At 40.3% G+C, this 25,515-nt stretch overlaps 1 protein-coding gene across 8 annotated transcripts; it reads left to right on the top strand.

Annotated features, from left to right (window-relative positions):
* The first annotated feature begins 972 nt into the window (after positions 1-972).
* Positions 973-25,159, top strand: lpin2 (lipin 2). Of its 8 annotated transcripts, none has more exons than XM_073491014.1 (20): positions 973-1,112; positions 8,552-8,752; positions 11,391-11,486; positions 12,004-12,365; positions 12,468-12,575; positions 12,681-12,807; positions 13,211-13,550; positions 13,644-13,743; positions 13,912-14,099; positions 14,615-14,708; positions 14,798-14,867; positions 14,977-15,069; positions 15,179-15,261; positions 15,572-15,719; positions 16,145-16,293; positions 17,462-17,548; positions 18,017-18,169; positions 19,607-19,721; positions 20,971-21,074; positions 22,300-25,159. In XM_073491014.1, the coding sequence occupies exons 2-20, from the start codon at positions 8,561-8,563 to the stop codon at positions 22,442-22,444; spliced, it is 2,754 nt and encodes a 917-aa protein (XP_073347115.1). In that variant the 5' UTR covers positions 973-1,112; positions 8,552-8,560; the 3' UTR covers positions 22,445-25,159. The 8 variants fall into 8 exon arrangements, with proteins under 8 accessions (XP_073347115.1, XP_073347114.1, XP_073347111.1 ...); XM_073491013.1 differs by having other exon boundaries at positions 1,006-1,112; positions 12,001-12,365; XM_073491010.1 differs by having other exon boundaries at positions 1,027-1,112; positions 12,001-12,365; positions 13,641-13,743.
* Positions 25,160-25,515: the final 356 nt, after the last annotated feature.

Below are 25,515 nucleotides of genomic sequence, written 5' to 3'. Positions count from 1 at the left end.
AGAAGCAAAACACATTTATCATATATTAAAACTTTGACCTCTTAAACCAGGATATGCCTGAGGTTTATGTATAAAGTAACTAAAAAATGTGTCAGTGGATATTTCACAGGCTTCACCAATTCGAGACCTCTGTGTCTATTTATAAACCGCTACCTTATTTAACTTGTACTGTGTGCATGTGTGTTGTGTACCTTTTATGTGCTGTCTGCAAGCTACAAGTGTCACGACAGTCATCACAAGCGTCTGTAGGAGAGGTGGAACAGGAAAACCCTGATGGCTCGTAGAGTGTGTGACAACACACACACGGCAGTTGAAACTGGTTCATTGAAGGTGTCTCACACAACTTTCAAAGACCCGTACAAAGTATTACAGACATACTTGGCATGCTTTTGGAAGTCTTTTTGTAAGACTAATCATATGAGTGACAGATGACGTCAGACAAATGTGTTGAAAGTTGGGGGAATGTATTTCAGGTGCAATGGAAGGAATCCATTCATAAAAATCTGCCCTGCAGCATCTGATTAACAAGTTAAACACACTGTTTTCTCCTCAAGGCCCTCTTGTAATAAAGGTGCACCTGCTTTGGATGTTTTCCCCTTTGTCATGACATTATCACCCATGAGCAACTGAGAGATATGCATTGCCTTCATTAAAGCAATATCATTTTATTGTTAGATGTTAGTGCTATTTATCCAACGTTCCCAAAGTGGGGTCCTAGGCCCACAAATTGTCATTCAAGGGGAGCCAGCAGTCCCAGTACCTCTCACACACAAACAGTATGTAATGCTTTATGTAATGTCTGTCAATAAACATCCTCTAATATGAGCTGCTCGGGGCAAAGTCTTACTTAACCGTGTAATAAGCCGCTAGTGTAACTAAACACTGGATAAAAGTGTCACGGCAGCTGTGCGAGTGCGCAGCCACTGCGCGGCTCTCTGTCCCATCAACTCCAGCAGCCCTCCGTCTGTCTCCAGCCGCACCAGTCAGCCACGGTGGTCCAGACACGGACACGTCAGGAGGCTTTTGAGGAGCTTCACGGGCTGAGATATGGGGACTCACTGAAGACACCATAGCGTCGTTCACCGGCTGCATCCCGCTGAAGTCACCGAAAGGTAAACAGTCAGCGATGGGGTGAATTCAAGCCGTTTGTGTGGCTGCTTGTGATAATGCTTATTTCTGTTTGTACCGTCCGCTAATGTTAGCTAGCTTGTAAGACGGCTAACATATTTCAGCGACGCTGGATTAATTCAACTCAGACACACAGCTGTGGAGTTGGAAATTAATTTAGCAGGTAGCGAATTAACGAGACCACTTTTAACAGAAACCTAGCATTAGCAGTGTGCCTGTTTCACCGTTTGCTATTAGCTAACGGTGACCCCACGATAACATTGAAGCTAGCCGACTGACAAACGGCTAGCTGAGCCCCGTCTCCATTCATTTATCCTCCTCTCTTCTGTTTTCTGCGCCTCTGTTTATGACTTGAATCTCTGCAATTGGAAACCATTACAGGACACTGTAAGCATTACGTGAAGGTTTGTGTTTGGTTTCCTCTTCGTTTGTTTCCGCAGTAGGTTATACGTCCATGTAACGCGACAGCGCTGATGTAACGTCTACGTTACTCGATGACATTTCAGCGTTAATCTCTGAATTAGCATGTTTAGCCCCAGAACATGGTGCGACGTGAAGCTAGCTTGTGTGGTGTTTTTAACTCACGTTTTGTAATGAGTTAGACGTCTTTGTTGACATGTCAGCAGCGCTGCCACCTCACCAAACAAACCACCTGCCTGTGGGTGGTGAGTTGGCGAACTACTGGAGGACACATTTAACTTGAACCTTGGTGTTTTTCTGCTAGTTAAAGGTGCACTGTGTCGTTTTTGGGGAATACATTTTGATCAGAAGAGAAAGATCTTCATTGAGTAGTGCAAGTTAAGTCATTTCTCGGGAAGTTTACTGCAAGAAATTAGTATTTAAACAGTTCAAAACACTAAACAGATATTAAAGGTACACTGCCTAAACAAACTGACCTTACAGGACAACACAATTTAATACTGTTTTACGTTGTTTATATGTGGCGGACCCTGCCACCTTTCTAGCTTCAAAACAGTGTTGTGGGGACCTTATTTTCCTCTGAGAGCAGCTTGTTTATTCAGTTATGGAAAAAAAAAAAAAATTCTTAGTTTGTATAATCACCTCATTAACATTGTAAATATTCCAATTTCTTCCCCAAAACTATATAGTGCCCGTTTAAGATAACCTTGTCAGGCATTTTATGTAAATGTGTATGTGAGATAGCCCCACAATGATACTGTCACTTAATCACTGACACTCAAGTCAGTTTATCACTGGATTATTTTGTCAGATGACCATACAATACCCAAATAATCAACTATATCACGACACCTCCTTGAGCAGTACATTGTAACCCGTTTAGTTACCACTTTATTAGCGTTGTTAGCGTAATCTAATTCAGTCTAATACAACAACAAGCTTGTATTTAATCCTATTTTCACGACTGTTCAGTTCTTGTTTAAATTGTTTAAGAGTGGAGCTCATTGGAGGCTGTAATTTGTGGAGCTGTTACATTGTACTGTGTTATGCAGACTAAATATCAGGAAAAAAACTGTAAACTGTGTTTCCATGGACCCTAATGTTCCACTAATACCCAGAAATATAGCCCAATCAGATTAAAAATGCCTCATGTAACCACTTCAATTGGAAGAGTCTGAACCAATCCGGGCCCGATCTGAATGGATTTTCAACCAGATTGAGAAAGGTGTTGTAAACCTTTGATAATCCGTTTCATTTAAAAAAATATCAGCGACGCCTAATAACCATGTAAACGCTTTACCAATCGTTTCTCTCTGGTTGGCTAAATATTTTCCGTTAGGTAACGTTGTTTCCAGGACAGATAGAGACTTGGTCGTAGCAAAACAGAGTTGGTCTGTAGCTGATATAAGGGAGATTTTAGGATTGCTGAACGCCTCGATGGTGGAAATGCTTGAAGCAATGAGTTGTTTAAGAAGTGTTTGAAAAGATAAACAAAGCCTGAATCCATCGAACCAAAAAATAATGTTCAAACAACAAATATTGTTCCCAGGACATGATGTGGGTAAATCTAGAAATCTTCTCAATAAAATCTTCCTATTCTTCTTCTTCCTCTGTTATATTCCCAGCAGATTGGATGCTTCACAGAATCACTTTGGACATGTAAAAAAAGTTATATTCTGATAAAATGCTTTGGGGCATGTAAACACACATCAGATCACTTTATTTTGCGTCCACTGTGTGAACAGTTCACAATCGGATTGAATAAATGTTGTCCATGTAACCACACACCAGTATAACACATAACAGTGTAACAGCCTCCAAAATTACCATAAAGCTGAATGAACACATCTCTAAATTAGATTTATTGCAGGTCTGTTGTAATGCATCTATTAGCTAGGTGTACCTAGTAAACCTAGCAGCTGAGTGCATGTTGAAGGTTACAGGTAACTGACTTGGTCCTGGGTTTGAGTTTTGAGAAGATTGTTACCAAAATGAAAAGCATTTGTCCAGACTTTTCTTTTCTACACTTAATGCAACTAAGAAATATGTGGTAAATAAAGTTTTATTTTTGTACTTTCACATAAAAGAAAAAACAAGACTTTACATTGCTTTTGGTGTTTTCTTTCTCACAGGGTGTAGGCTTAACCCTACACAGCTGAATTAGCGTTAGGCTTTCACCATTTCTGCTTTGTAAATCCCCAAATTAGGGATTCGAGGGTTTATTTGATTTCGACATTCCCATGAAAAAACTGTGTCCTGTATTCCTCCGTCGAATGTGTAATGGAAGTCAACACTGTCTGTCTATGGTTGAGGTTCTCATGGTTTAGGTTACACAATAAGTGGGCTCATTTTGATGCAGTTTGGTGTAATCTTATACTAGAAAGAGTGTAACATGAGCCTTGTGTGGTCTGGTTGGCCAGCTCAGTCTGAGGACTGACTCTTTTGTCAAAACAAATGTGCACCAGATGATTCCAGATGAAGACCATTATTGCGTAGTTAGAGTAACTAGGACCATACTCACCTACTGGCACCTAGTCTTATAATTTTTAATGGTATAAGTGCAGTATGTTTTTATTAAAGGCAAAAGCTCTCTAAATTGATTCTTTTGCTTAGATTATTCAGTTACTGCTGGGTTATTTCTGTACACAGTGCAAGTCATGAATTAATTTTTCTCTCATAACATTTCATTTTCTGAAAGGAGAGTATTGTATGAAATTATGCATGGCTCTTATCAAACATTCAAACACAGAACAGATCCTAGCACAGAGGGAGGACGAACCAACAGTGCTGCGCTCAGTGGGCCTCTCTGTTTTGTTTGATAGTGTTTACAAAAGGCTTAGCAGATGGGACAGTAGGACTGAGGCCTTTTTGGAAGAGCCTCATGCTTTATGTTTATCTTAGTCATTCACTAAGGAGCTAAACCCGGCATGAGAACGCTAGATGTTGGACCCGTGAGAACCCCCCAATGACGAAAACATGTTTGAAGTTATCATTGCTTGGACTACAGAGTCATGAGTGTACCCACTCCATCTGTGCTGAATGTAGACAGGATTAAAATTAGCACTCAGACTAATCTTAGCAAGCTGCATTGATATTTAATATAGACTAATCCCTGCAGAGATAAAGGCATATGTGTTGACTGAACTTTCACCTGTTTATTTTTGTGATCGCATGTCAAGTTGAGGGGTATTAATGAGCAACTAAAGTCCAATGTACTGAATATCCCAATGGTTGACTCTTGCAACCAATCAGTGTCATCAACCCCCCCGTTGATTACTCAGGCACAATAACATGCACATGCAGCTTGTACCGTACATGTGACTGACTGTGTATGAACGTCACGCTGCGTAGTACTGCTTCGTTTTTCCCTGAGCTTGTACTCTTATCAGGGAAAAAACATTGCATAGCCGTTCACAGGAATTAGCTGTCCCTTATCAGCCACACACCGCCACCTTAAAGAGGCCATCCCATTGGCTGAACCTTTTGTGTCCTGTCAGCTGACTGGATGAACACAAGTTCATATCCTGTCAAGAATAGCCCCAGAAGAATGATGACAATGTTTATGACAGCGTTGTGCAATCGCTATCGGCGTCAGATAGCGGTGTACTGGTATTTACACCTGCAGGAGTTTGTCCAACGTGATTAGGTGGGCCGTATTTGAGATTAGATTCAGAATGGCAGGGAGGCACTATCATCATAATCTGAGGGAGGAAAAAAAGGGTCCCATTGGAGTATCCTGATGTGGGGAGAGCAAGAGCTGGTGCTCCACTAACAGTGATGAAGAGACAGAGGTCCTGGGGGGACAGGGATCTCCTGGAAAGCAGCACAGATGACAACACAACAGACAACAGTGATGAGTCCTCGTCTCTGAGGTCGTCTTGGTCCCTGGTGAGTCAGCGCTGGCAGGTAGTCAGTCACAAAGCTTGGGCCTACAACACTGTTAGTCATCTTGTGTTGTTTGGTTTGGCAGGTTGCCTGGGTGATTGGCTTTTTGTTGTAGCCAAGCCCAGTGAGTTAATACCTGACCACAGTGAATCACATGGATGATGTCTGTTAGGCAGTCAAGTCTAGTGTTTTAAGGGATAAGTTGGACTGTTAAAAGAAGAGGATGGGACACTGATGAAGTGTTTGTATTTCAGATGGTTGAAAATATTCAGGCTGAGTCATGAAGCCTGCATGGCCTGTCTAATCTGCTAGTCATTTCTTATCCATGTCTTGTTTAATTTGTACTTTGTGGTTTGGCAGTGTGGCTATTTGCGGTGTGTACTTCTCAGTTCTCAGAAAAGAAGACAATGAGTAGCTGCAGGTAAGGCATGTTTGTCACACGTGATTGTGTTGTAGATATCTGAATACTGGCGCCTTTCCAGATAGCTCCAGCGTAAAGGTATTTTTTGTTTTGGTTATAGAATCCTTATGATGTAATGACCTTTTACAGATGTTTTGAGCCTTGTTGTTATGACTTACTCCTTGATCTTTTCTGTTCTTGGTGGTAGCACTGTTTCAGTCCAGGGGACAGGAGCTGTGTACTCTCTGGACTCTAACATTCTGGTGTCTCAAAATAAAAAGTGAAAGTTAATTGCATAATGCTCCAAATTTACCATGACAAGACAGTTTTCAGTTTCCACAGATACATAATATCCAGATAAATATACAAACATACATAAAATTGACCAACAAAATGCCATGTGGACATTTTACCTCTGACAGCCAAAGTGGAATTAATTTGCAGCCAAGGTGTGTCTCTTTTTTATGCTTCAGACCATTTTTGAGTTTGTTGGTCCCTCTGAGATAAAAAAAAAAAATGTCATTAATGTATTACACTTTTTATCTCCTTAGTCAATGCCGAGAGACTCGCTTTGTGTATCCACAAAACATTGGTTCAGCTGTGGATAGTCTTTGATGGTCCTGGTAAAAAATGTTTTGATCAACATCTCGATAAAATACGGATTTGGTGTAACCTTTCAATGTATTTTTGCTGTATTTTTAAAGCTAGTACAAGAAATGTTCATACTTTGTTGAAACGTGAAAATTGAAAAAAAAAGATAAGACTTAACCGACCCGGGTGAGTCAGGATCAGACCTGGTGACAGGCAATAAGAATAGCTGTAATAATTCTGCAGAAATGGCCAATCTTATCATTGAAGGCCCTAATTGCTTATGTAGGTCTTATGGAAGCATCAGTATTAATTTGAGACGGTTTTATAACTAGTTAAAAGTTCCTTGTAGTATGTTTTAATACTTACTAACTTGTAGATGCCAATTATTATAAAACGGGGAATGGTACTTTCACACTGCTTTTGTTTTAGTGGTTAGATTCGTATTTCTGTACCAATTATGACATCTGCAGTGACATGAAGGTGTGGTTGATGGTATTAATTCCTTATTTAAGGTGTCTATGCCAGATTAAAGTATTTTTCAGATATTTCAAATTGTCCACTGCTCGCATTGTTGAGATTTCATTTTTAATTCTTGTATCTCATTACAATAAAATCTTCCAGGTGGTTAAAAGAACCATTCGAAGCCTAGATATATTAAATAGTCCAACTTTTCAACATTTCTTTTTAGCACTTTCTTTTGCCATAAAAGCTTCTGTAGTAAAATGAATTTATGATAGTTTATTCCAGTGTTGAGCAACTGTTTTTATTTTGACTCTACTGGTTACTTTTGGATTATAATTTTATGCCATTACCCTGAAGTGTGCCATTTTAGTGAATGTCAACAAAGGGCCTCAACTTGTATTTGTCCATCCTCCTTTTCTACAAATATTGGTTGAATTCTCCAGAAAGAATTGAAAGTTTCCTGTTGTTGACAGAAGGCCTCACGTCAAGCCGTCTAAACTCTACAACCTCTACAACCCTTTGTATAGTCAGTTTACAGTGATGACTGTTTGATCTCATGATGGTTGCTGGTGTGTGTGGTTAGCAATGTGAGGACTATTATGAGTACCCTGCATCTATTCATATTTCATCCACTTAGCATACTCTCTGGTAAAACATATCATGCCAGTTGCCCATATTCCATGATGCCACCCTTGCACAAATGACCCTATTCTCTGTCTTACCCACCACCCCCCTCACTACTCTCATGGTCTGAACAAAAGGTCAGTGTGAGATGTGAACATTACAGTTTACATAAACCCAAATGAAGTCAGCGGGGCAATGTGTTTACAAGCCCCACTAAACTACACCCTGACCTGACCCGAGCAAACCAGAACCATGTTTGCTAAGTTCATAGTTATATGCACTCTGTGTCACAGTGCACAAATGGCTGCAAAATAATTTAGTTCAGGGAAGACGCCACATGATGTCTGGAACGTTTGTGTGATTATGCATGATTAGCTCAGGCCTGTGTATAATTATCTCTCTTTTTTACTGGCTTCAACAGATTGCTTATAAAATAATTTACAGTCTTACAAGCTGCTTCTCCCAATTGACAAAAAATGCTCTGAGAAAATGTGCGCCATGTATAATTATAGCCACAGCAGAATGGCTTTTCGTATTGTATTTGATATACTTGTATATACAGGGAGTTATGAATGTAAACAGGAAGTCAGCTGCTTGGATGGCAGCAGGGCAGTGGGAACTCTGCTTGAGGTTGTCTCTGCTCATTGTTTCAGCCCAGCCATCATTCAGCCCCCCTTCTCTGATGTTGCTCATGTGGGACAGCGTTCAGTGACAGAGTAACAGTGGCACTCTGGCAGTCTGTATGCAGGTCAGGAGATAACAGACACCACAGGGCAGGCAGGCTGGCAGGCAGGCAGGGAGCTCAGAGATGAAAGCAAAAGACAAATGAGACAGCGCGACTGCCTGGAAGGAGATACTTAAAAGAAGCAACAAGAGTGGAATAGAGTGAGAGCATGCGAGGAAAATCAAGTGGAAAACTATTAGACTCCACAGCTTGTGTGGGCCAAATTGGTCCCCTCTTCCGGGCTCCTGCTGAACAATACTTCCTTATCCCGTCTTTCCCTTGACTCAGATGATATTTTGTTCTTTCCCCCCCTCCAGGCGGACACCATGAACTACGTGGGCCAGCTGGCAGGTCAGGTGCTGGTAACCGTCAAAGAACTGTATAAGGGCATAAATCAGGCCACGCTATCGGGCTGCATCGATGTTGTGGTTGTCCGCCAGAGAGACGGCACCTACCAGTGCTCACCATTCCATGTGCGATTCGGCAAGTTGGGTGTGCTGCGCTCCAAAGAGAAAGTGGTAAGTTTAAGAAATGTATGAGCCAACTGCAAATGTTTCCCTTTAAAGAAAGAGGCCCTTCTTCACCATGTGTACATAGTTAATATTTTTGAAATGACATACAGTATAGTAAAGACAATTTGAACATTGGTACATACAGAAGTTGTTGCTAGTACTGCATGAGTTTGTGTCCAAAGTGTTTTCACTTATTTGTCTTAATAGACGAATTTTCAGTAAAGTATGTCAGTGTACAAAATGTGCTCTATTGACTTTTCTCTGAACCTACGTCACATTAGCTCTCCAGTGTCAATAAAATTGGGATGTGGATAATAGATATTGATCAAAGAGATCACACAAACAGTCTGTGAGAGTGATGCTGCAGTTTTCTGTCAAGTATTGTAATATTGTACTGAACAGGGTGGTGGTGCTTAGTTCAGGTAGCATTTAGGTGCCTTAGAGGAAAATCTAAAATTCCAATGTGAACATTAAAGGGTAACTCCATCAATTTTAGAGATTCAAATTTGTTTGCAGCTCTTAGGGTAGTACTACTGCATATGTGAAAAAAATTGTATAAAGACTTTTGTGGCTCCAGAGGAAGCTGCATGTAATCTGATAAATTGTCTCCAGTGAGGTCACTCAGTGGCTAAATTGCATTGTGGGTGATAAAGACACCAGGTTTTGAAAAGCAGTCCACTTGTCTAGCACTCAGGAAAATGTTTTGGTTGTGTTTACAGAACACAGATTGGATCCTCTGGGCTTTTTTCCCTCATTGATAGTAGTATCTATCTACTTTATATTCTTACCTGCAGGGAAGATCCCATCAATCAATGTTCAGGAACAACTGCTATTTTTAGCGCTTACTTCTCTCTTGAGAAAATTGCATTTTGGTAGCACCCTTGCAGTGGTCTAATTGATGGGTAGGGTGAGAAAGTTAAGCCTTTTTCTGTAGAAGTTTTGATGTTGTAGGAATTAAATGTACAGCTGAATATCATGGATTTTTAAAAAATCTACTTGAAGGATTGTAATGGAAACCTGCTTTAGCATCAGATAACTAAGCCTTTCTTGTGTGTGAAAATGAGGCTACTTGAGTTCATCTGGTTATATAAAGGTTCAGAATATTCCTTGGTGTATTCAGTAAGTAATTAGTAATGGCTAAAATTAAATAGTAGTTATAATTCAATTTTCCTTCCCTCTACCTGACTATCAATGATGAACTTGTCCATTCTTAGAACAGTAATGCTCTGGGCACTTTGACTTGAAAAAAGCTTATTTGCTTGCTTGTGGAGCAGAATAGGTGATGATTTGTGGGGGATTGACACTGTCTCACCACCTACCCAGAATGCTGATGGGCTCGGAGGGAGGACTGAATGAGTGGTTCCTATGGAAACAGCTCTACAACTTGAATGCGTGGGAGGGGGAGGAAACGTGAAGAAGGCGGACTCAACAACAAGGGCTGTTGTGTAACAAACAGTTATGCATGCGTCCCCGAGTTCACTTATCAGATGCTCGAGGGCTGCTGCTAAATATATATATTTTTTTAAGGTACTGGACCAGATAAACCATGTGGTATTTGTTCCTGTCATGCAGATATTTTTATAAATTCAGAGTGGGAATCAAACTGTAGTTGCTAGCCAAATACTAATTAAATTTTGGCTGTGGATGGTGTGTCTGTCCCCATACACTAGTCTTTTAAGTTGGCAACCATCAGTGTTTTTAAAGTTTTGTTTGATTTTAAAGACTTGAGATAAAAAGTTACTCAACTATGCATAGATAGTTCCTCTTTTCTTCTCTTTTCCTGTGAGAACTAAACATGCTCTTTTCCTGTGAGAACTAAACATGAGTCTCATAGGCTCTTGATCTCAGAGAGAAACAATTCAATATTTTGCTTCAATTTTGGGTATCTGCAGCCAGCGATTGCCTCCACTAATTCCAGTAATCCAGCATGGTGTTGGCAGCTGTTGGCAAATCTACAACTCAAGTGACCTGTCGCAGACTGTGAAAGGTTGAAGAGGTCCCTCATTCATTCTGGCTCATTATTAATTGGTCATTGAAATTCTCAGCCATCACTCACTGTACATAAATTCCCCTTAGCAACCCTGAGGGGGTGAAATTAAATCTAGAGGCTGCTCAGAAACCACATCAGCGGCAAAGGACATCAGCAGAACGAAAGATATAACATGACAGATCGCAAGACTTTAAAAAGAAACAGATGATGTGAGTGGCCATTGGTTGAGAATTAATATTGATGATTTGGTTTCAGGTTGTCAGACTGGGCAGAGCAAGTCTGCCTCCTCTGTGGTCTCTGCCAGACGCAACCTGTTTTTTTGCTTTTGTGGTGTCAAGTTTCTGAATGGCCTCGGGTTCGCTTGGGGTTTGCCTGGCAAACATGAATGGCCCTGTTCTATTGGCAGGCTTCACAGAGCACAAGCCCAGAGGACCCATATACTTATTAGGTTTTGTATAGCCCCTGGAGAAAGATGGGGCTGTAAGTAGCTTCAGGCCTTCGATGTGGCCTGATAGTCTGTTGGAAGTATAATTAAACAAGACCCAACTTGTCATAATTAGGATATATACATAAAGTATATACAGGCAAATTAGATGTTAATATCCTCTTTATGATTTACATTAAATTGCTTGTATCTTCTGCAAAATCTTCCAGATCGACATCGAAGTGAATGGAGAGCCGGTGGACCTGCACATGAAGCTTGGTGACAATGGAGAGGCCTTTTTTGTCCAGGAATCTGAGCAACAGAACGTAAGCAGCAAATTAAATACAGCAGCATCTTTCCAGGTTTCTAGTTCATTGTGTTGCTTGTGAAGCATAACTTCTTTCGGAATTAGATTGTTTTGTGTGTTAGCCCCGTAGCCAAAGTCAGCATCCTTTTGATGTGTTTGTTATTCAGTGAGATCTGTCTGAAGTATTTATTTGAAGATATTCCATACTCATAAGGGTGATCATACTAGCATGGTTTTTGTAGTCTCTACACCAGAAAGACAGTGTCTCAAGATGCCTTGAGCCAACAACTTTAACATTCTTGACGAACAAGTGCAGGGCATTGTTTGTGTGAGGCGATCACTCCATTGCAGTTCCTACATTCTACAAGTGACCTCTTGCTCAAGCTTTTTGAACTCTCATTGTGACAGCTCAGCAGTGACCCTGGACTTGAGTCACAGGATTTGACACCAATGTCAAAACCAATTCATTCTGCTTTGGTTTGCACTTGTTTATCTTAAGCCTCAAGTTCTTATTTTCTTGTTCTATCCTTTAGCAGATTGTCCCTGCCCACCTGGCCACCTCCCCAATCCCCACCGAGAGTCACCTGTTCTGGATGTCAGAGGTTGAACACAGGGCAGCAAAAGATCTGGAGGATGACCCCGTTGACCCAGAGGACACACCCGAGCCCCCAGCTCCGAGCACCACGGCCACAAAAAAGAAGAAGAGACGGAGGAAGAAGCACAAAGGAGACCCCCGAAGAGAGGAGCTGACCCCGCCGATGTCAGTCACTACTGGTAATGCTATTGCTGCTAATGCACCTGCTGCTACGACTGCTGCTATGTCCGGCAATGGGCAAAATGAGGAGATCTTTGAGATGGACCTGAGCTCTGATGAGGAAGCTGCAGTGCGTGTCTCAAGGTGGGTTCGGGACCGATGCTCACTGCTGTAGGTAGCCTAGATCTGTAGAAGTAGAAATGGCTTTATTTATCTAAATAATGTGTCTGTTTCACCCTTTATTAGGTCACCATCAGTGACCACAATGCGAGACATTGACCCCAAATTACCCGCAGCCAGACACAACCTTGATGGTTATCCACTGTCTGATGGGGACTGGCCGGCAGACGACAGGTATGTATTGACATGAACATAGAGCCATCAGCTAAGGCGTAGCAGAGACGAGTAAATAAACTTCATCTTGTTTATTGTTTGCATTTGTTTTTCTTTCCCTCTCAGTCACGGCTTGTCTCAGGCCTTTTCTCCTAAGAGTGACTCTGAATTGATGGTCAGGCCCTCAGAGAGTTTGCTCAGAGCTGAGTCCCACATGCAGTGGACCTGGGGAGAGTTTCCGGAAACAACCAGGGTAAGCCCTTCTTTCCAGTAGGGCTGGGCAACATGGCCTTAAAAAACCTGTGATATTTTTAGGCTGTATATTTTGAAATCTCCTCAAAAGCACTTATAAATGCTAAGACTGGGCGACAAAATCAAATATCATAATTTTTTTAATCAAATACCTTGTTATCAATATTGCAACTAGAATACAGTGAGGGGTATTGGTGCTTTCACAAAATTTTAACACGATAAGATTTTTGATAAATAATCATCGCTATAGTCGTGTATAATAACTAAGTGGGTAAAGGCAAGTATTAACACGAGTAGGACAGTCTAGTTAGTTCAGAAAATTACATCACTTTACTGTAATGCAGCCTCTGCTTTTTCAGTATACTCTCGTCTTAGTTACTGTCCCCCTGATATCCAATCTCCAGGTCACCAAAAAAGAGAAACCAGAACTACTAAAAACAGTGACCATCACCCCATCAGAGAGCACCCACTTCCGCGTCATCCTCAGCTCTGAGGCCATGGAGAACGAGACAGATATTGAAAAGGAAGAAGCTGCCCCCTCCTCCTCAGTGTGTACCATCGTCAAGCCCGAGCCACGCACCCCTATCACCACCGTTACACCCGTGAATCCTCTTGCATCTGTCAGCACCGTAACCTCTCTGAGTCCTATAACCCCAGCAGAGCCCCTGGATGTCCTGCCATCCAGTGTTGCAACGTCCACCCCTTGTAACAGCCAACTGAGCGATTCACCCTCGAAGAAGAAAGGTGGGTTTGTGCTTATCCGTTACCAATTTTTCTCTTGGTTAGCTCAAGCTATTATTGTATATTAACAGATACAAATTCTGTTGTTGAAAGAAGGTGTCCCAAAGAGGAGCCAGCATCAGGGTCCTGAGGATATCTACCTAGATGACCTGAATGTACTTGAACCTGATGTCGCTGCACGATATTTTCCTAAGAGGTTAGATCATGAAAGAGGCACCTTATTAATGTCACTGCTTGACCTGTTGTAATTAAAAATCAAAAGTTAAATGTGGTCTTTTAAAAACTAAACATTGCATAAATATTCTTTCTCTTAAAAGCCTTAAAGACAAGTATCATGACGTGTTGTTCTCTTGTGTTGCTTCAGTGAGTCTGAGGCAGCGACGAAGCACTGGATGGACTCTGAGATGCGTTCTGGATCACAGTCTCCACAGTCTGTGGGCAGTGCAGCAGCTGACAGCGGGACAGAGTGTCTGTCTGACTCAGCGAGTGACCTCCCCGACGTCACTCTTTCTCTGTGTGGAGGCCTCACAGAAAATGCTGAAATATCCAAAGGTACATCGGAATGGCACTCATAAAAAATGTAACTGAAAGTGCACTTAGTACTTTCATTTAGGATAGAAAGCCAGTGGAGACATACTACATTCATTGTGTAACTAAAAATTTTCCATACTGTATTTGCCACATTAAAAAAGGCCTCCAGCCACTGTGGGTGCAGTCTTTTTTTCTAGACAAAAATTAATCTTTGAATGTGAAATGATACCAATGCTGCCCCAATATTTCTTTTTAAGCCCATCTAGTCTATTTTATAAGGGTTGAATCCCAACAGTACTTTGTCTCTTGTCTCTTGACAACTCTGTCTTTCTCTCTGATCTTTCTCAGTGTCAAATAATTACACTTATATGGTTATCTACATACATACACTCTTCTCTTCTCAATTGATGTGGCTGATGGAAGAAAAAGTTTCCTGACCTTTCTGTGTGGCTTTAAGTAAGACGTTATGGCTCGCCACCACTGACCTTTCCATCTTCTGTCTCTAATTAATGTTCCTCTTCCTTCTGTGTTTGCAGAAAGGTTCATGGAGCATATCATCACCTATCATGAATTTGCTGAAAGCCCAGCAATTATAGATAACCCCAACCTGGTAGTGAAGATAGGAAATAGGTAAGTAAGCATTTATATATAACTTGTGAATGGTACTGGAGAGATATAATGTAATATTTTCTCTTAATCAATGTCTGTGTTTTTCTCAGGTATTATAATTGGACACTAGCTGCACCTTTGATTCTGAGTCTACAAGCATTTCAGAAGAATTTACCAAAGGTAACTGTGATCTTGGTTTTCTGTTCTATGTGTTTCAGTACTTCTATGTCTTCTATATGAATTGGCAAGTAGCTCATTGTTATTTGTCTTGTCTTCTTGTTTTTCTTAGGCTACAGAGGAGGCCTGGGTGAAGGAGAAAATGCCAAAGAAGTCAGGCCGCTGGTGGTTCTGGCGAAAGAGGGCAGATAGTACAATCAAGCAGGTGTGCACATGCTTTCAGAAGTGTCATAAGTACAAAGCTTTTTTGTGTCCAGTCATTCGTTTTGATATCTACTTCATATGTCGGGATATTTTCCTGTTTATTATTTCAGTCGGAGACCAAGCTTGAAACTAAGGAGGACTCTCATCTGGAGGAGGAAGGACCCTCCATGTCTCAGGAGAAACTGCCCTTGCCGTAAGTGGAACCAAGAATTTATTGATACTTAAGATACGAGTTCAGTGACACGCTGAACTGTTGTGACATCGTAAAAAATCCAAAGTTTCATAAACATGTTGTTTTATGACAACTCACATAATCATATTATATTGGTAGATAATGAAGGGCTGATTATGTGAAGTGATATTTTATTTGATTAATTTAATCAGCTTCATGTCTTGAACAGTTTAGAAATTGCACAATATAATTAAAAAAATCAAAGTCCCAAAACATATTACAACAGCATGTTTTGTTTGTTTTAGTGATAAATGGTTTTGTTTCCCTGTAGGCCGAAAGCAGGAGACTCATCCAGTGATGAAGAATCCAAGGAGGTGAGCGCTGTATCCTGTCAGGAGAGACTGCAGCCAGTTGAAAGTCAGCACCACCCCAGCCCACACACTTACAGGAAGTCGCTACGCCTCTCTTCTGATCAGATAGTAAGTGCATTCTTTTCCGTCCTCAAAATGCTCAAGCCTACTTCTTTTAGCATTCTTCTGCCTAATAACTTTTATAACAATTTTGAGTTGGACTTTAATTTGAGAGTTTGATTTTCAAATTAAAATGTTGCCTGTTTTGAGAATAGATGATTGCTCAGATTACAAACGGTGTATATAACTCAATGGGATTTGTACTTGAAAGGCTTTATTTTGTAGTGTAGAGCTCCCTCTGCTGGCTAGTTATTAACATCATAGTGTTTTCTCCACATACAGTCTGTAGGGGGCTCTAAAGACCTGCACATGTTCATTGTACTGTGGCAAAACAAATCATACTGGAGAGTAATGCCCGCACTGCAGGGCCACATGTTAGTGAATGAAATTGCCTGTGCCTCCAGATGCCTTCACTGTTTTCTTTGTGTTACCAGGCCAGTCTGAAACTGAAGGAGGGACCTAATGATGTGACGTTTAGCATCACCACCCAATACCAGGGCACATGCCGCTGCGAGGGCACCATCTACCTGTGGAACTGGGATGACAAAGTCATCATCTCTGACATTGATGGCACCATCACCAAGTACGTGCCCCCGCAAACCATTTCATCTGAGGAGAGTAATGATGCTGAACCTAACTGAGTTATTATTCTACTTTAATGTTACTACACTGTGGTAAAATAGCTTTCAGTGAAAGTAGGGAAACCAGATATTTAAGCATACTGATTGTGGTTAGTTCACTCTTAGTTCCCTTTGGTTGCATATCAGCCTGTGTGTGCTCATAATAGAGTGCTGTAGGGATGACATGTGTTTGTAGGCCAACCCAGAAGCCTGTATCACTTTTTCTAAAATACAGTGGATATCTAGTTTGTCTTTTTAAGAAAGGAAGTATTTTTGTGCATTGACAAGACAGCATCTGCAAAAGTGCAATTTTATTAGTCATTATGGTCCTCTGGTATCTATAGAGTGCCTTCATACTGTGTATGTATGAATATATAAATGAGGCGCCTTATTTGATGACTAATGTGATCACCACAGATGGTGGCCAGCAGGTGAATGATCAGTGACTTCAGAGAACATTGGATAGGTTGGATGATGAAGAAATACATAAAAGGATGATGAATTAGTTTAACAGCACATTTCATTTCCCTCCTTAGACATCTTGTGCAGTTTCCATAGCAGCTTCATTACCATGGACAGTTTCAAGTCCTTGTCAGCTAGCAGATATTAAGTCCATAATCCAGTTGCATTTATCTAAAGCTTTTTAATTAGCTCAAATCTGGCTCCATCTCTTTTGACGCCCATTCATCACTTCATAGGTGGTCAACATCAAACAGGTCCAGACTGACTGGAGCTTATTATCTCTGTGACCCTTTAGGCCAACCTGTGACATGTGGCTTTCTTTGAATAACTGGGCAAAGAGCATATGGACTATAATGAGCCCATTTACATTTCAGTCTGTACACACAGACATAAGTTGAGGTTGAGACAGTGCCTCGCCTATGGGCCTGTAATCCTCATTAGTGGGGAACAGCCTATAACGTTCCCTTTTTATGATGAATAGTAGTTATGGTGCTTTATGTGACCTTCTTAGAACGGTCTGCACCACTGATCTGCTTTATTTTATTTCACGCTCATGTTTTATTTGACTCTCACTTTACATCTGCTACATTTCTCAGTGATGTCTTTGGCAGATGGAATATCTCTGCCTATATGTTACAAATGTTTGTATGTGTTTGTTAAATGCTTTAGGTCAGATGTGTTTGGACAAATCCTGCCACAGTTGGGGAAGGACTGGACCCACCAGGGCATTGCCAAGCTCTACCACTCAGTAGCTGAGTAAGTGCTTTACAACACTGATTAATCACAGAGGAAAGGTGAATGGTTGGTCAGTAGTTTGCACTGTCTCAGTTTTGATTCCCAACCGTCTCCCTGTGGAGTGGATATTTTCTCGCTGTGTTTTGCGTGGGGTGCTTTGTGGTGGATGACTCAGGAAGTTTAACTATAATCAGGACAGAATTGTTGTCGAAAGTAAAAGCGCCATGAATATCCTCTGCTGCTTTAGTTAGGCAGAGCATAGAAAATGTAATACAAATAAGAGGAAATGGGCTGTAACGACTATTAGTAGTAATTACAAATATAATCTTTCCTCAGTAAAATGTTCATTTAATTCGTATGACTTCTGCACATAATGAAAGTAACTGATATAAGTGATCTAATTAAAGTGCTATTCTTAGTAGTTGCTAATGATGGTCATGATATTTAACTGTAGTGGAACAGCCATTAATGAGCTCTCTCCTTTGGCAGGAACGGCTACAAGTTCTTGTACTGCTCAGCACGGGCTATCGGCATGGCAGACATGACAAGAGGTTACCTGCAGTGGGTCAATGACGGAGGCACTATTCTACCCCGGGGACCTCTCATGCTGTCTCCCAGCAGCCTTTTCTCTGCTTTCCACAGGTATAAGAATAACATGCAATATAATCGCTATGAATCCCGGTGTCATAAAGCCAAATACCTCTTATTCCCAAAGGCATCACATACATTAAATCCTCCTTATCACCAAATCTTAATTCGGATTTCAAACCACCTGGTATTTGTCTCCCTTCAAGCTATAATCCTTTTTGTCTGCCAACTTAATTACAGATTAGATATCCTCAAGTTTCTCAGACTCCAAATCCTCTCCAAATCCACATTCATTAATATTAGCCTTTCATATGCTGTGGGTGCTAAGGCTACTGAAAATTCAAGTCTAAGTGAATAGCTGTGTTGGTAGCCTTGCCTAGAAATATACTCTTACCCAGTATTTTCTTGCTGTCTCTTAACTTTATTCGTTCTTTTTTATTTCCTGGTTTGGACAGTCTTTTCTGAAAACCTGTGAATTGCTTCTTCACAAACGCAGGAAAGCCTTCACGGCATCACATTAGATGTGTGATTGACAAGTTTGTTCATTAGCCAGTTAAACTTAAGAGAATGGCAGCTTGCTTATTTCTGTGTAGTACTGAGCTGAGGATTATCATAGGAGAGGGCTGTCATTTGTCTACATTTTTCACCATAAAGAGAATCCCAAATTGAGAAGCGTCATGAGATAACGTTTGTTGTGAATTGGCTCTATATGAATAAAGTTTGATTGATTGACTGGAAGTTCCAAGTGACACAGAGAAAGAATTTCTGTATTCATTGCACAATTCAGCTGGGAATTGATCCAAAAAAATTCTGGTCTCGGTAAACAAGATTTAATACATGTGGCTGATCCAGAGTTAGTATTTTATGGAGCTCAGCAACAGTTAATGTCAGCATATGTTAATGTCAAGTTAATTAAACAACTATAACACCACATATATTGTTATAGCTGTAGATTTACATGGACATAAATGTCAGGGGCTTGTTGCATTGCTAAATTATTGTGCCCATCTCCTTCCGTCTGGCTTAATTAAATACTGTGAGCACACAACACACACAGACAGACAGTGTGTTATTATCCCATACAGGCCCATTATAAATTCCATGAACGTAACATGTCCAAAGCCAGTGTTTTTTCTTAGTTGCACCCATGCCCTGTCAAAGGTCAGCACAAGAAAACAAACTTTCCGTTTTGTTACCAGTTTAGTTGTGTTTTCTTTGACCTTTACCGTGTGTGGCCAGAGCAACCTGCAGCATGTGGATTATTGTGTGATGTCTTCAGGTTGCATACATTTGCATTATTTACATGACCCTCTGGCTTTCATTTGCATGTAACAGAGACATCCATACCATCCCTGCATTTAGGTTATACTTTAACTTGTGGGTTTTTTAGATGCTTTGCACAGTATATTACATGTAAGCCTACTGTATGTGAAGGTTGACCCATGATAAGGACATGCATATGTGAGTCTAATCAAATTCTGTTTGTTTCAGGGAGGTCATTGAGAAGAAACCAGAGATCTTCAAGATTGAATGCCTTACAGATATCAAGAACCTGTTCCAGCATAACAAGCAGCCATTCTACGCCGCCTTTGGGAATAGAACTAATGTGAGTTAATGGATGTGTGAGAAGTCAGACTACCAGACATTAAAGCGCTCACTCGTTACATGTCAGGGAGCTGGGTTTTCCAGAAGTCGATGCAGACATGATGTCTTGTGAGATCAACATGACACTTTGGCTATCAATTAGCAGACACAAACATATGAAATCAGCTCTGGGCTGAACCTGAGCTGAGGTCACTGGCGGAGTTTGGTCCCATGTGACATCGTCTGTGGAAGGGAGCTCAAGCCGGGCACAGCGTCCCGTCTTCAGCTGCATAAACACCAACACCCAGATTAGGCACTGGGTCAGCCATGAAATCTCTGTCTGCCTGTAACGCACGCCAAAGAAAAGAAAACACAAAACTAACACACACAAACATGAACACAGTCTTGTACTTACCAAAACATTCAGTCTCAGAAATATTGCCATTACGTGCATTAGGTGGAACACACACAGGAAATCTGTGGTTAATGTTATTACTGTGCTTATGTCAGTTTGTACCAGTGTGTATTATGTATGAGAGCTACTTGCTGAAAATGATATAATCAGGTGTGTTCTCAGTTGGCTTTTAAAAGCCCAGTGGCTAATTTTTAACTATTTAAATAACAGCTTAAATTACATACTTTATCTGAAAGAAAAAAATGCATTTTTTCATGTAGTTTTATTAGAAACCAGTATTGTACAAATATCAAATAAAAAGATACTTAGAAAGAGATAAGAAAACAAAATAAATAAACCACAAAAATAAATAAAACAGGAAAATACAGTAGGAAGGATGTTCACGGTGCTTACTTAAAAAAATAGATGCAAGGCTGTCGTCTTTGTATATATTGGCAGATAAACCTCTCAGGGAAAGTTTCACCTTTTCTAGTGACGGAAAGCACATTAAATCAGTCAGCCAGGATATGTTGGATGGTGGATTTGGGCTTTTCCACTGTAACAGAGTAAGTCCACAGGCAATGAGTGAAACAAAAACAACATCCAAACATTTGGATGTTGTGAAGCTGAGCTTGTTAGTGAAGCTGACTGGTATACGGGGTACCCAAAGATGGCTATGAAGGGGTTGGGTTCTTGTGTAATACTAAGGCCTTTGCCGTAAAGAAACAAGACCAGAACATTTTGTGTCATAATTGAATAATTAGCATCTGAAAACTTAATTGTGGAGTTTAGCAAGTCCTGTGTTTTTAATTTCAGTTGCACTTACTTTCCTAAATTTGGATCACAGATTGACTTACGCCATTTTGTCCCCGCACAGGATGTGTTTGCCTATAAAGAGGTGGGAGTTCCAGTGTGTAGGATCTTCACAGTCAATCCCAAGGGAGAGCTGATTCAGGAACAGACCAAGGGAAACAAGTCCTCGTAAGTATATTAACTGACTGCACTTTTCTTAGAACTAATTCAGAACCAAACTCTTTGTTATAATATCTTTTATAATATCTGATAAAGTACCCACCACATGGGATATTTTAAGAGATTAAAAGATTAGCTGAAAGCTGCACTAATTATATCAATTTAGTTTATTAGTCATACATCAATGTAGTGTTAACGAAGGATCAACTTACTTTGTGTAATGTGAAAACGGTCAGTTGCAGTGAGGAACCTGCAGGGATTTATCATGCTACTCTGCAGTTCTAACCAGTTAAATGCAACTTTTTAGTATCTTTCAGCGTATTGTTTTGGTTTACTCTCACTGCTCTTATCAAACTCTTCCTAGCATCAGATGGCAACACCAATGAAAGATCTGATCAATCACTCTGATTGCACCCAACAAAAGACAGACTGTTAGTGATAAGCTGATTAACATTGTGGAGCATTTAGCAGCCAAACAGCCAGATATTTTCCCTGGGTGGTGAACAAAACAGAGCTAAAGGGAACGTGAATGTATGACTTCAGCTTGTCTCCTGGCCGGGGAAACGATTTTAAATGTATGCTCATGTTGCTTAGTGTTAGGCAGATGTGTAAACAAGCAGCTGTTTCCGAACACATGAGCCATAACAACCAGATGATGTCAGTGTTGTGTACGCTTGTTTCGCTGCCCTCAAGTGGTTAATGCGGCTTAAGTTTTACTTCCTGTATTTAGGCATCTTAATTAATATCGGGCTGCAACTAACGATTATTTTAATTATTGATTAGTCTGCCAGTTATTTTAACAATTAGTTTATGAATTGTAAAAAAAAAAAGTGACAAATGCTCATCACTATTTGATGTAAATTGATGTCTTCAAATCACTTCTTCTTTCCAACCAGTGACCCAAAAATCTCCATTTACTATCATAAGGGATAAGGGAAAGCAGCAGATCCATATATTTAAGAAGCTGGAACCAGCAACTATTTGAGATTTATGCTCTAAAACTGACTGTAACAATTAATTAATTAATTAATTACCAAAATATTTGACGCTTTTCTTTTAATTGATTAATTGACTAATCTCTGCATTTCTTTTTTGAAGAATTCTGCAGTTTATTTTTGTTATCGATTGCTAACTAGCTAAGAGAATAATTGTTCTAGTATTTATCCAGTATTTATCTAAATATTCTACTCTCTGTCTCTGTCTATCCCTACGTTTGTCGTCTCTTTCTCCATAGTTACAGCAGGCTCAGTGAGCTGGTGGAGCACGTGTTCCCTCTGTTGAGTAAAGAGCAGAACGAGGCCTTTGTCATGCCAGAGTACAGCTCCTTCTGTTACTGGAGGCAGCCCATACCAGTCATCAACCCCGATGAACTGCTCTGATCCAGTTTATATGGATACACAGGTATTCATAGACATGCAATTGGACTGTGAACGCATCTCCAGGAAACACATGAACTGAAACCCAAACTTTCCAACAACAACAACAACTCAGACGTACACACGCACAACTCAGAAACAGGGTTATTACCATAAACAGAAAAAAATCTTGTTAACTGTAATTAGCTAATAGAGATGAGTAAAAGCATCTCCAGAACAGTAAATCCTGGTGACTAATCCATAAAAATGTTCATCCCTGAGAGACGAGAGACTAATCACGACTAAATTATCATCGTTCCTCACTGTTTAGTCCCAATCACTGTAAAGGGATAAAGATCTGAGACCCATCCTTTCTCTCCAGCAAACAGGATGATCTGCATTTGCCATCAGGGAAGCAACTGAAGCCCCACACGAGGCATTAGCCCTCAGCAGTCTGAGCTGTGCAGAAGGAAAAGACATTGTTTTCTTGAGTTTTTCACATTATCTGAAAGCCCTGAAGAAGCAAGATGAAACGTTTAAACTGAAAAAGAGACAGGCAGTTAACACTGGCCACTAGTCATGTGCTGGAAGTAGAAATGTTTGCCTACACGCAGGTATCCAGGCTTTATTTGGAGGCTTTATTCTGTTCTAAAACATTGTACAATAAGTAAAACAGTGATAATGGCTGGCAAATGACTACTACACCACCTACGAACCATACACAGTAGATAGTTTCCAGAAAGCTACAGTAGGTTGTTTTGTTCTCAGTTCCTGACTGACTGTATTCATTAGTTCATCTTTTCCCTGCAGAGCTTGCATTGTTCATACTGAATGAGTCATGTTTGGTATTGTGAATATTCAAGGTCATAACAGGGACATACTTTTGCCAACAAGTATGAAAAGATACAGTGACTTAAAAACAATATGAAGCAGCTTCATGGTATATTGTCTCGCTGTTATTTTGAAATGTGTTCTGTTCTACAAGCTCTGGCAAATCAAGTGTGTTTTGTTAACGATGCAGTCATTATTTATGGTAATTGATATGTTTAAGTTATTGATTTTTATCGTGATGCCTTTGCTTGTCTGAAAAAGTAATTTATCACCAATGCAATGTGGAAAAACTTCATTTTGTGTTGTTGGTCACAGATTAACAGTAACTGCTCGGCCTTGTACGATCTTTCTTTTGGCCTTGTATCCCATTTTCACAACGATCTGTAGTCTTTGTTTTACAGTGAAACTTTCAACATGTAAGAGACATGCACATTCCTGCACAAACCTCACAATCCGCAGCTTTAGTATTAAAATATGTGTGTAAATGTAAAAGATAACGCTTGAGTTGGAACAGTGGAAATAAGCAGATCTTGGAGAGAGCTTAAAAATGAAGGATTTCAGTTTGTGTGGTCCTGTGTAGGATCACTATGGGATGATGTAAGTGTGTGTGCATGTGTGTGCATACCTAATCACTGAGTGCTGCTGCTGTTGGGGGTGACAGGATGGTTCCCCCTTTGCTTATGTTCCCTCAGTGGCTTTAGAGACTTATCCAACGCACTTTGTCCAAGCTGCACCCAGAGACACAACTCAGAACACCTCTCACCTACATGCACTTCACTGAAGGTCTCCGTAGACAAAAGACCCGAGTATGCAATTGATGCGGGATGAAGAGTTCTAGTTTTACCTCTTTGTTCTGTGAGTGACCTTCTGACACCACAGACAAATCAGCTTGTCTGAAACATGTCAATATGAGTAATGATTGAAAGGGGGGGGTTTATGTTTGTAGGTTGCATGACAAAATGTAGGGATTTAAAGAAAATAGTTTATTTTGGGTGCTGAATAGAGCTACCCCTTAGTGTGTGTGTGAGTGAGTGAGTGAATGAGCAAGAAAAGACTGATCCTGTGCCTCTGGTGACCAGAGGAAGAGCCATTGGGTCTTGTTTGGAAATAAACAGGAAATACTTGACTGTGTACAAGAAGCTTTTTGAAGCGCTTAACTGGCATTATGTGTGTTTGCGTTTCTTGTGGGCAGATGTGGCACTCCACTGAAATGGATCACAAGTGCAACATTAAAAAAAAAAAATCAGAAACGATTCAGACGAAACATTGAACGAAAAAAAAAGCACAATTTCCGATGATGGCTATATCCTCATTTGTCACCCTTAGCCGACATTATTTCGCCGAAGTGTTGCCGCGTTCACTCTGTAGCTCAGATGTTTTTGTGACGATTAAGATGCGTGTTCTGCTTTGATTTGTTTGCTTGTTCTCTAGTTTGGTGAAGTCAAATAGATATATCTTATGATTAACAAAATGAAATCCATTCTTTCTATGAAAGTAAAGCATCTTGTGTGGAAGAATCACACTTCATCCTCTATGATCCTGGGATACGTGGTATATAATATTGTTTGTTCGCACTCGACTGCTGTGGAAAATGATCGAGTATATATGCTGATCATCACATTCTTCTGTCTTTGATGCCTTTTTGTTTTATTTCTTATAAAGTGTATGATCGTTTGTGGGACTATGTTTGTCTCATTCTGTTTGGAGGTAATGCTTGCTATTTGATTGTGTCTGACCAACAGAAATACCTTAAGTGTATGCTGTGTTTGATTTGTATAGAAATGTGGTTTAAAGTATGTTTAAAGAACAATATACATTGTAAGAAGAAGAAAAAAAAATGCAGGCCTAATGAAGCTAACAAAGTGTGGCTTGTGGTCATATTTGTATTAAATAAAGTTTCTAACTGAATACGTTTGTGTGTGTGTGTGTGCTACATTTTTCTTTTCTTCAGCCTGAGTCCAAAGTTCAACACTAACTCCAGGCTAGTGGAGAAACTTTTACCCTGTTTTTTTTTAAGTAACAATATCTGAATAAGGTCATTGCAGTTTAGCTCCCTCAGGTGATTCCAAATTTGTTCTACTGAATAACACAAACCTGAAAAACGCTTAAAAGCAGTACTTCAGTGGACTTTTGATAAATAGAAAACAGTATTTTTATCGTTATTGTAGGTTAACAGAGGCTGAACTGAAAGCTAAATAAACTCCTCCAGCTTCTTAGATTTGCTGTTGAAATATTCTCTTAAGTCTCAGGAGTGAAAAGAGGGG

The sequence above is a fragment of the Pagrus major genome, chromosome 21, assembly GCF_040436345.1.
Source record: "Pagrus major chromosome 21, Pma_NU_1.0".
NCBI lineage: Eukaryota > Metazoa > Chordata > Actinopteri > Spariformes > Sparidae > Pagrus > Pagrus major.
Note: the sequence above shows the minus strand (reverse complement) of the source record. Positions and strands in the feature narration are given on the sequence as shown.

Excerpts from the sequence above, each read along its gene's own strand:
- lpin2 (XM_073491015.1), top strand. The coding sequence starts at position 5,326 with ATGAAGAGACAGAGGTCCTGGGGGGACAGGGATCTCCTGGAAAGCAGC. Across the intron at positions 11,487-12,000 it reads AGGAATCTGAGCAACAGAAC|CAGATTGTCCCTGCCCACCT; the intron begins GTAAGCAGCAAA and ends TCTATCCTTTAG. Across the intron at positions 14,709-14,797 it reads GTAGTGAAGATAGGAAATAG|GTATTATAATTGGACACTAG; the intron begins GTAAGTAAGCAT and ends TGTTTTTCTCAG.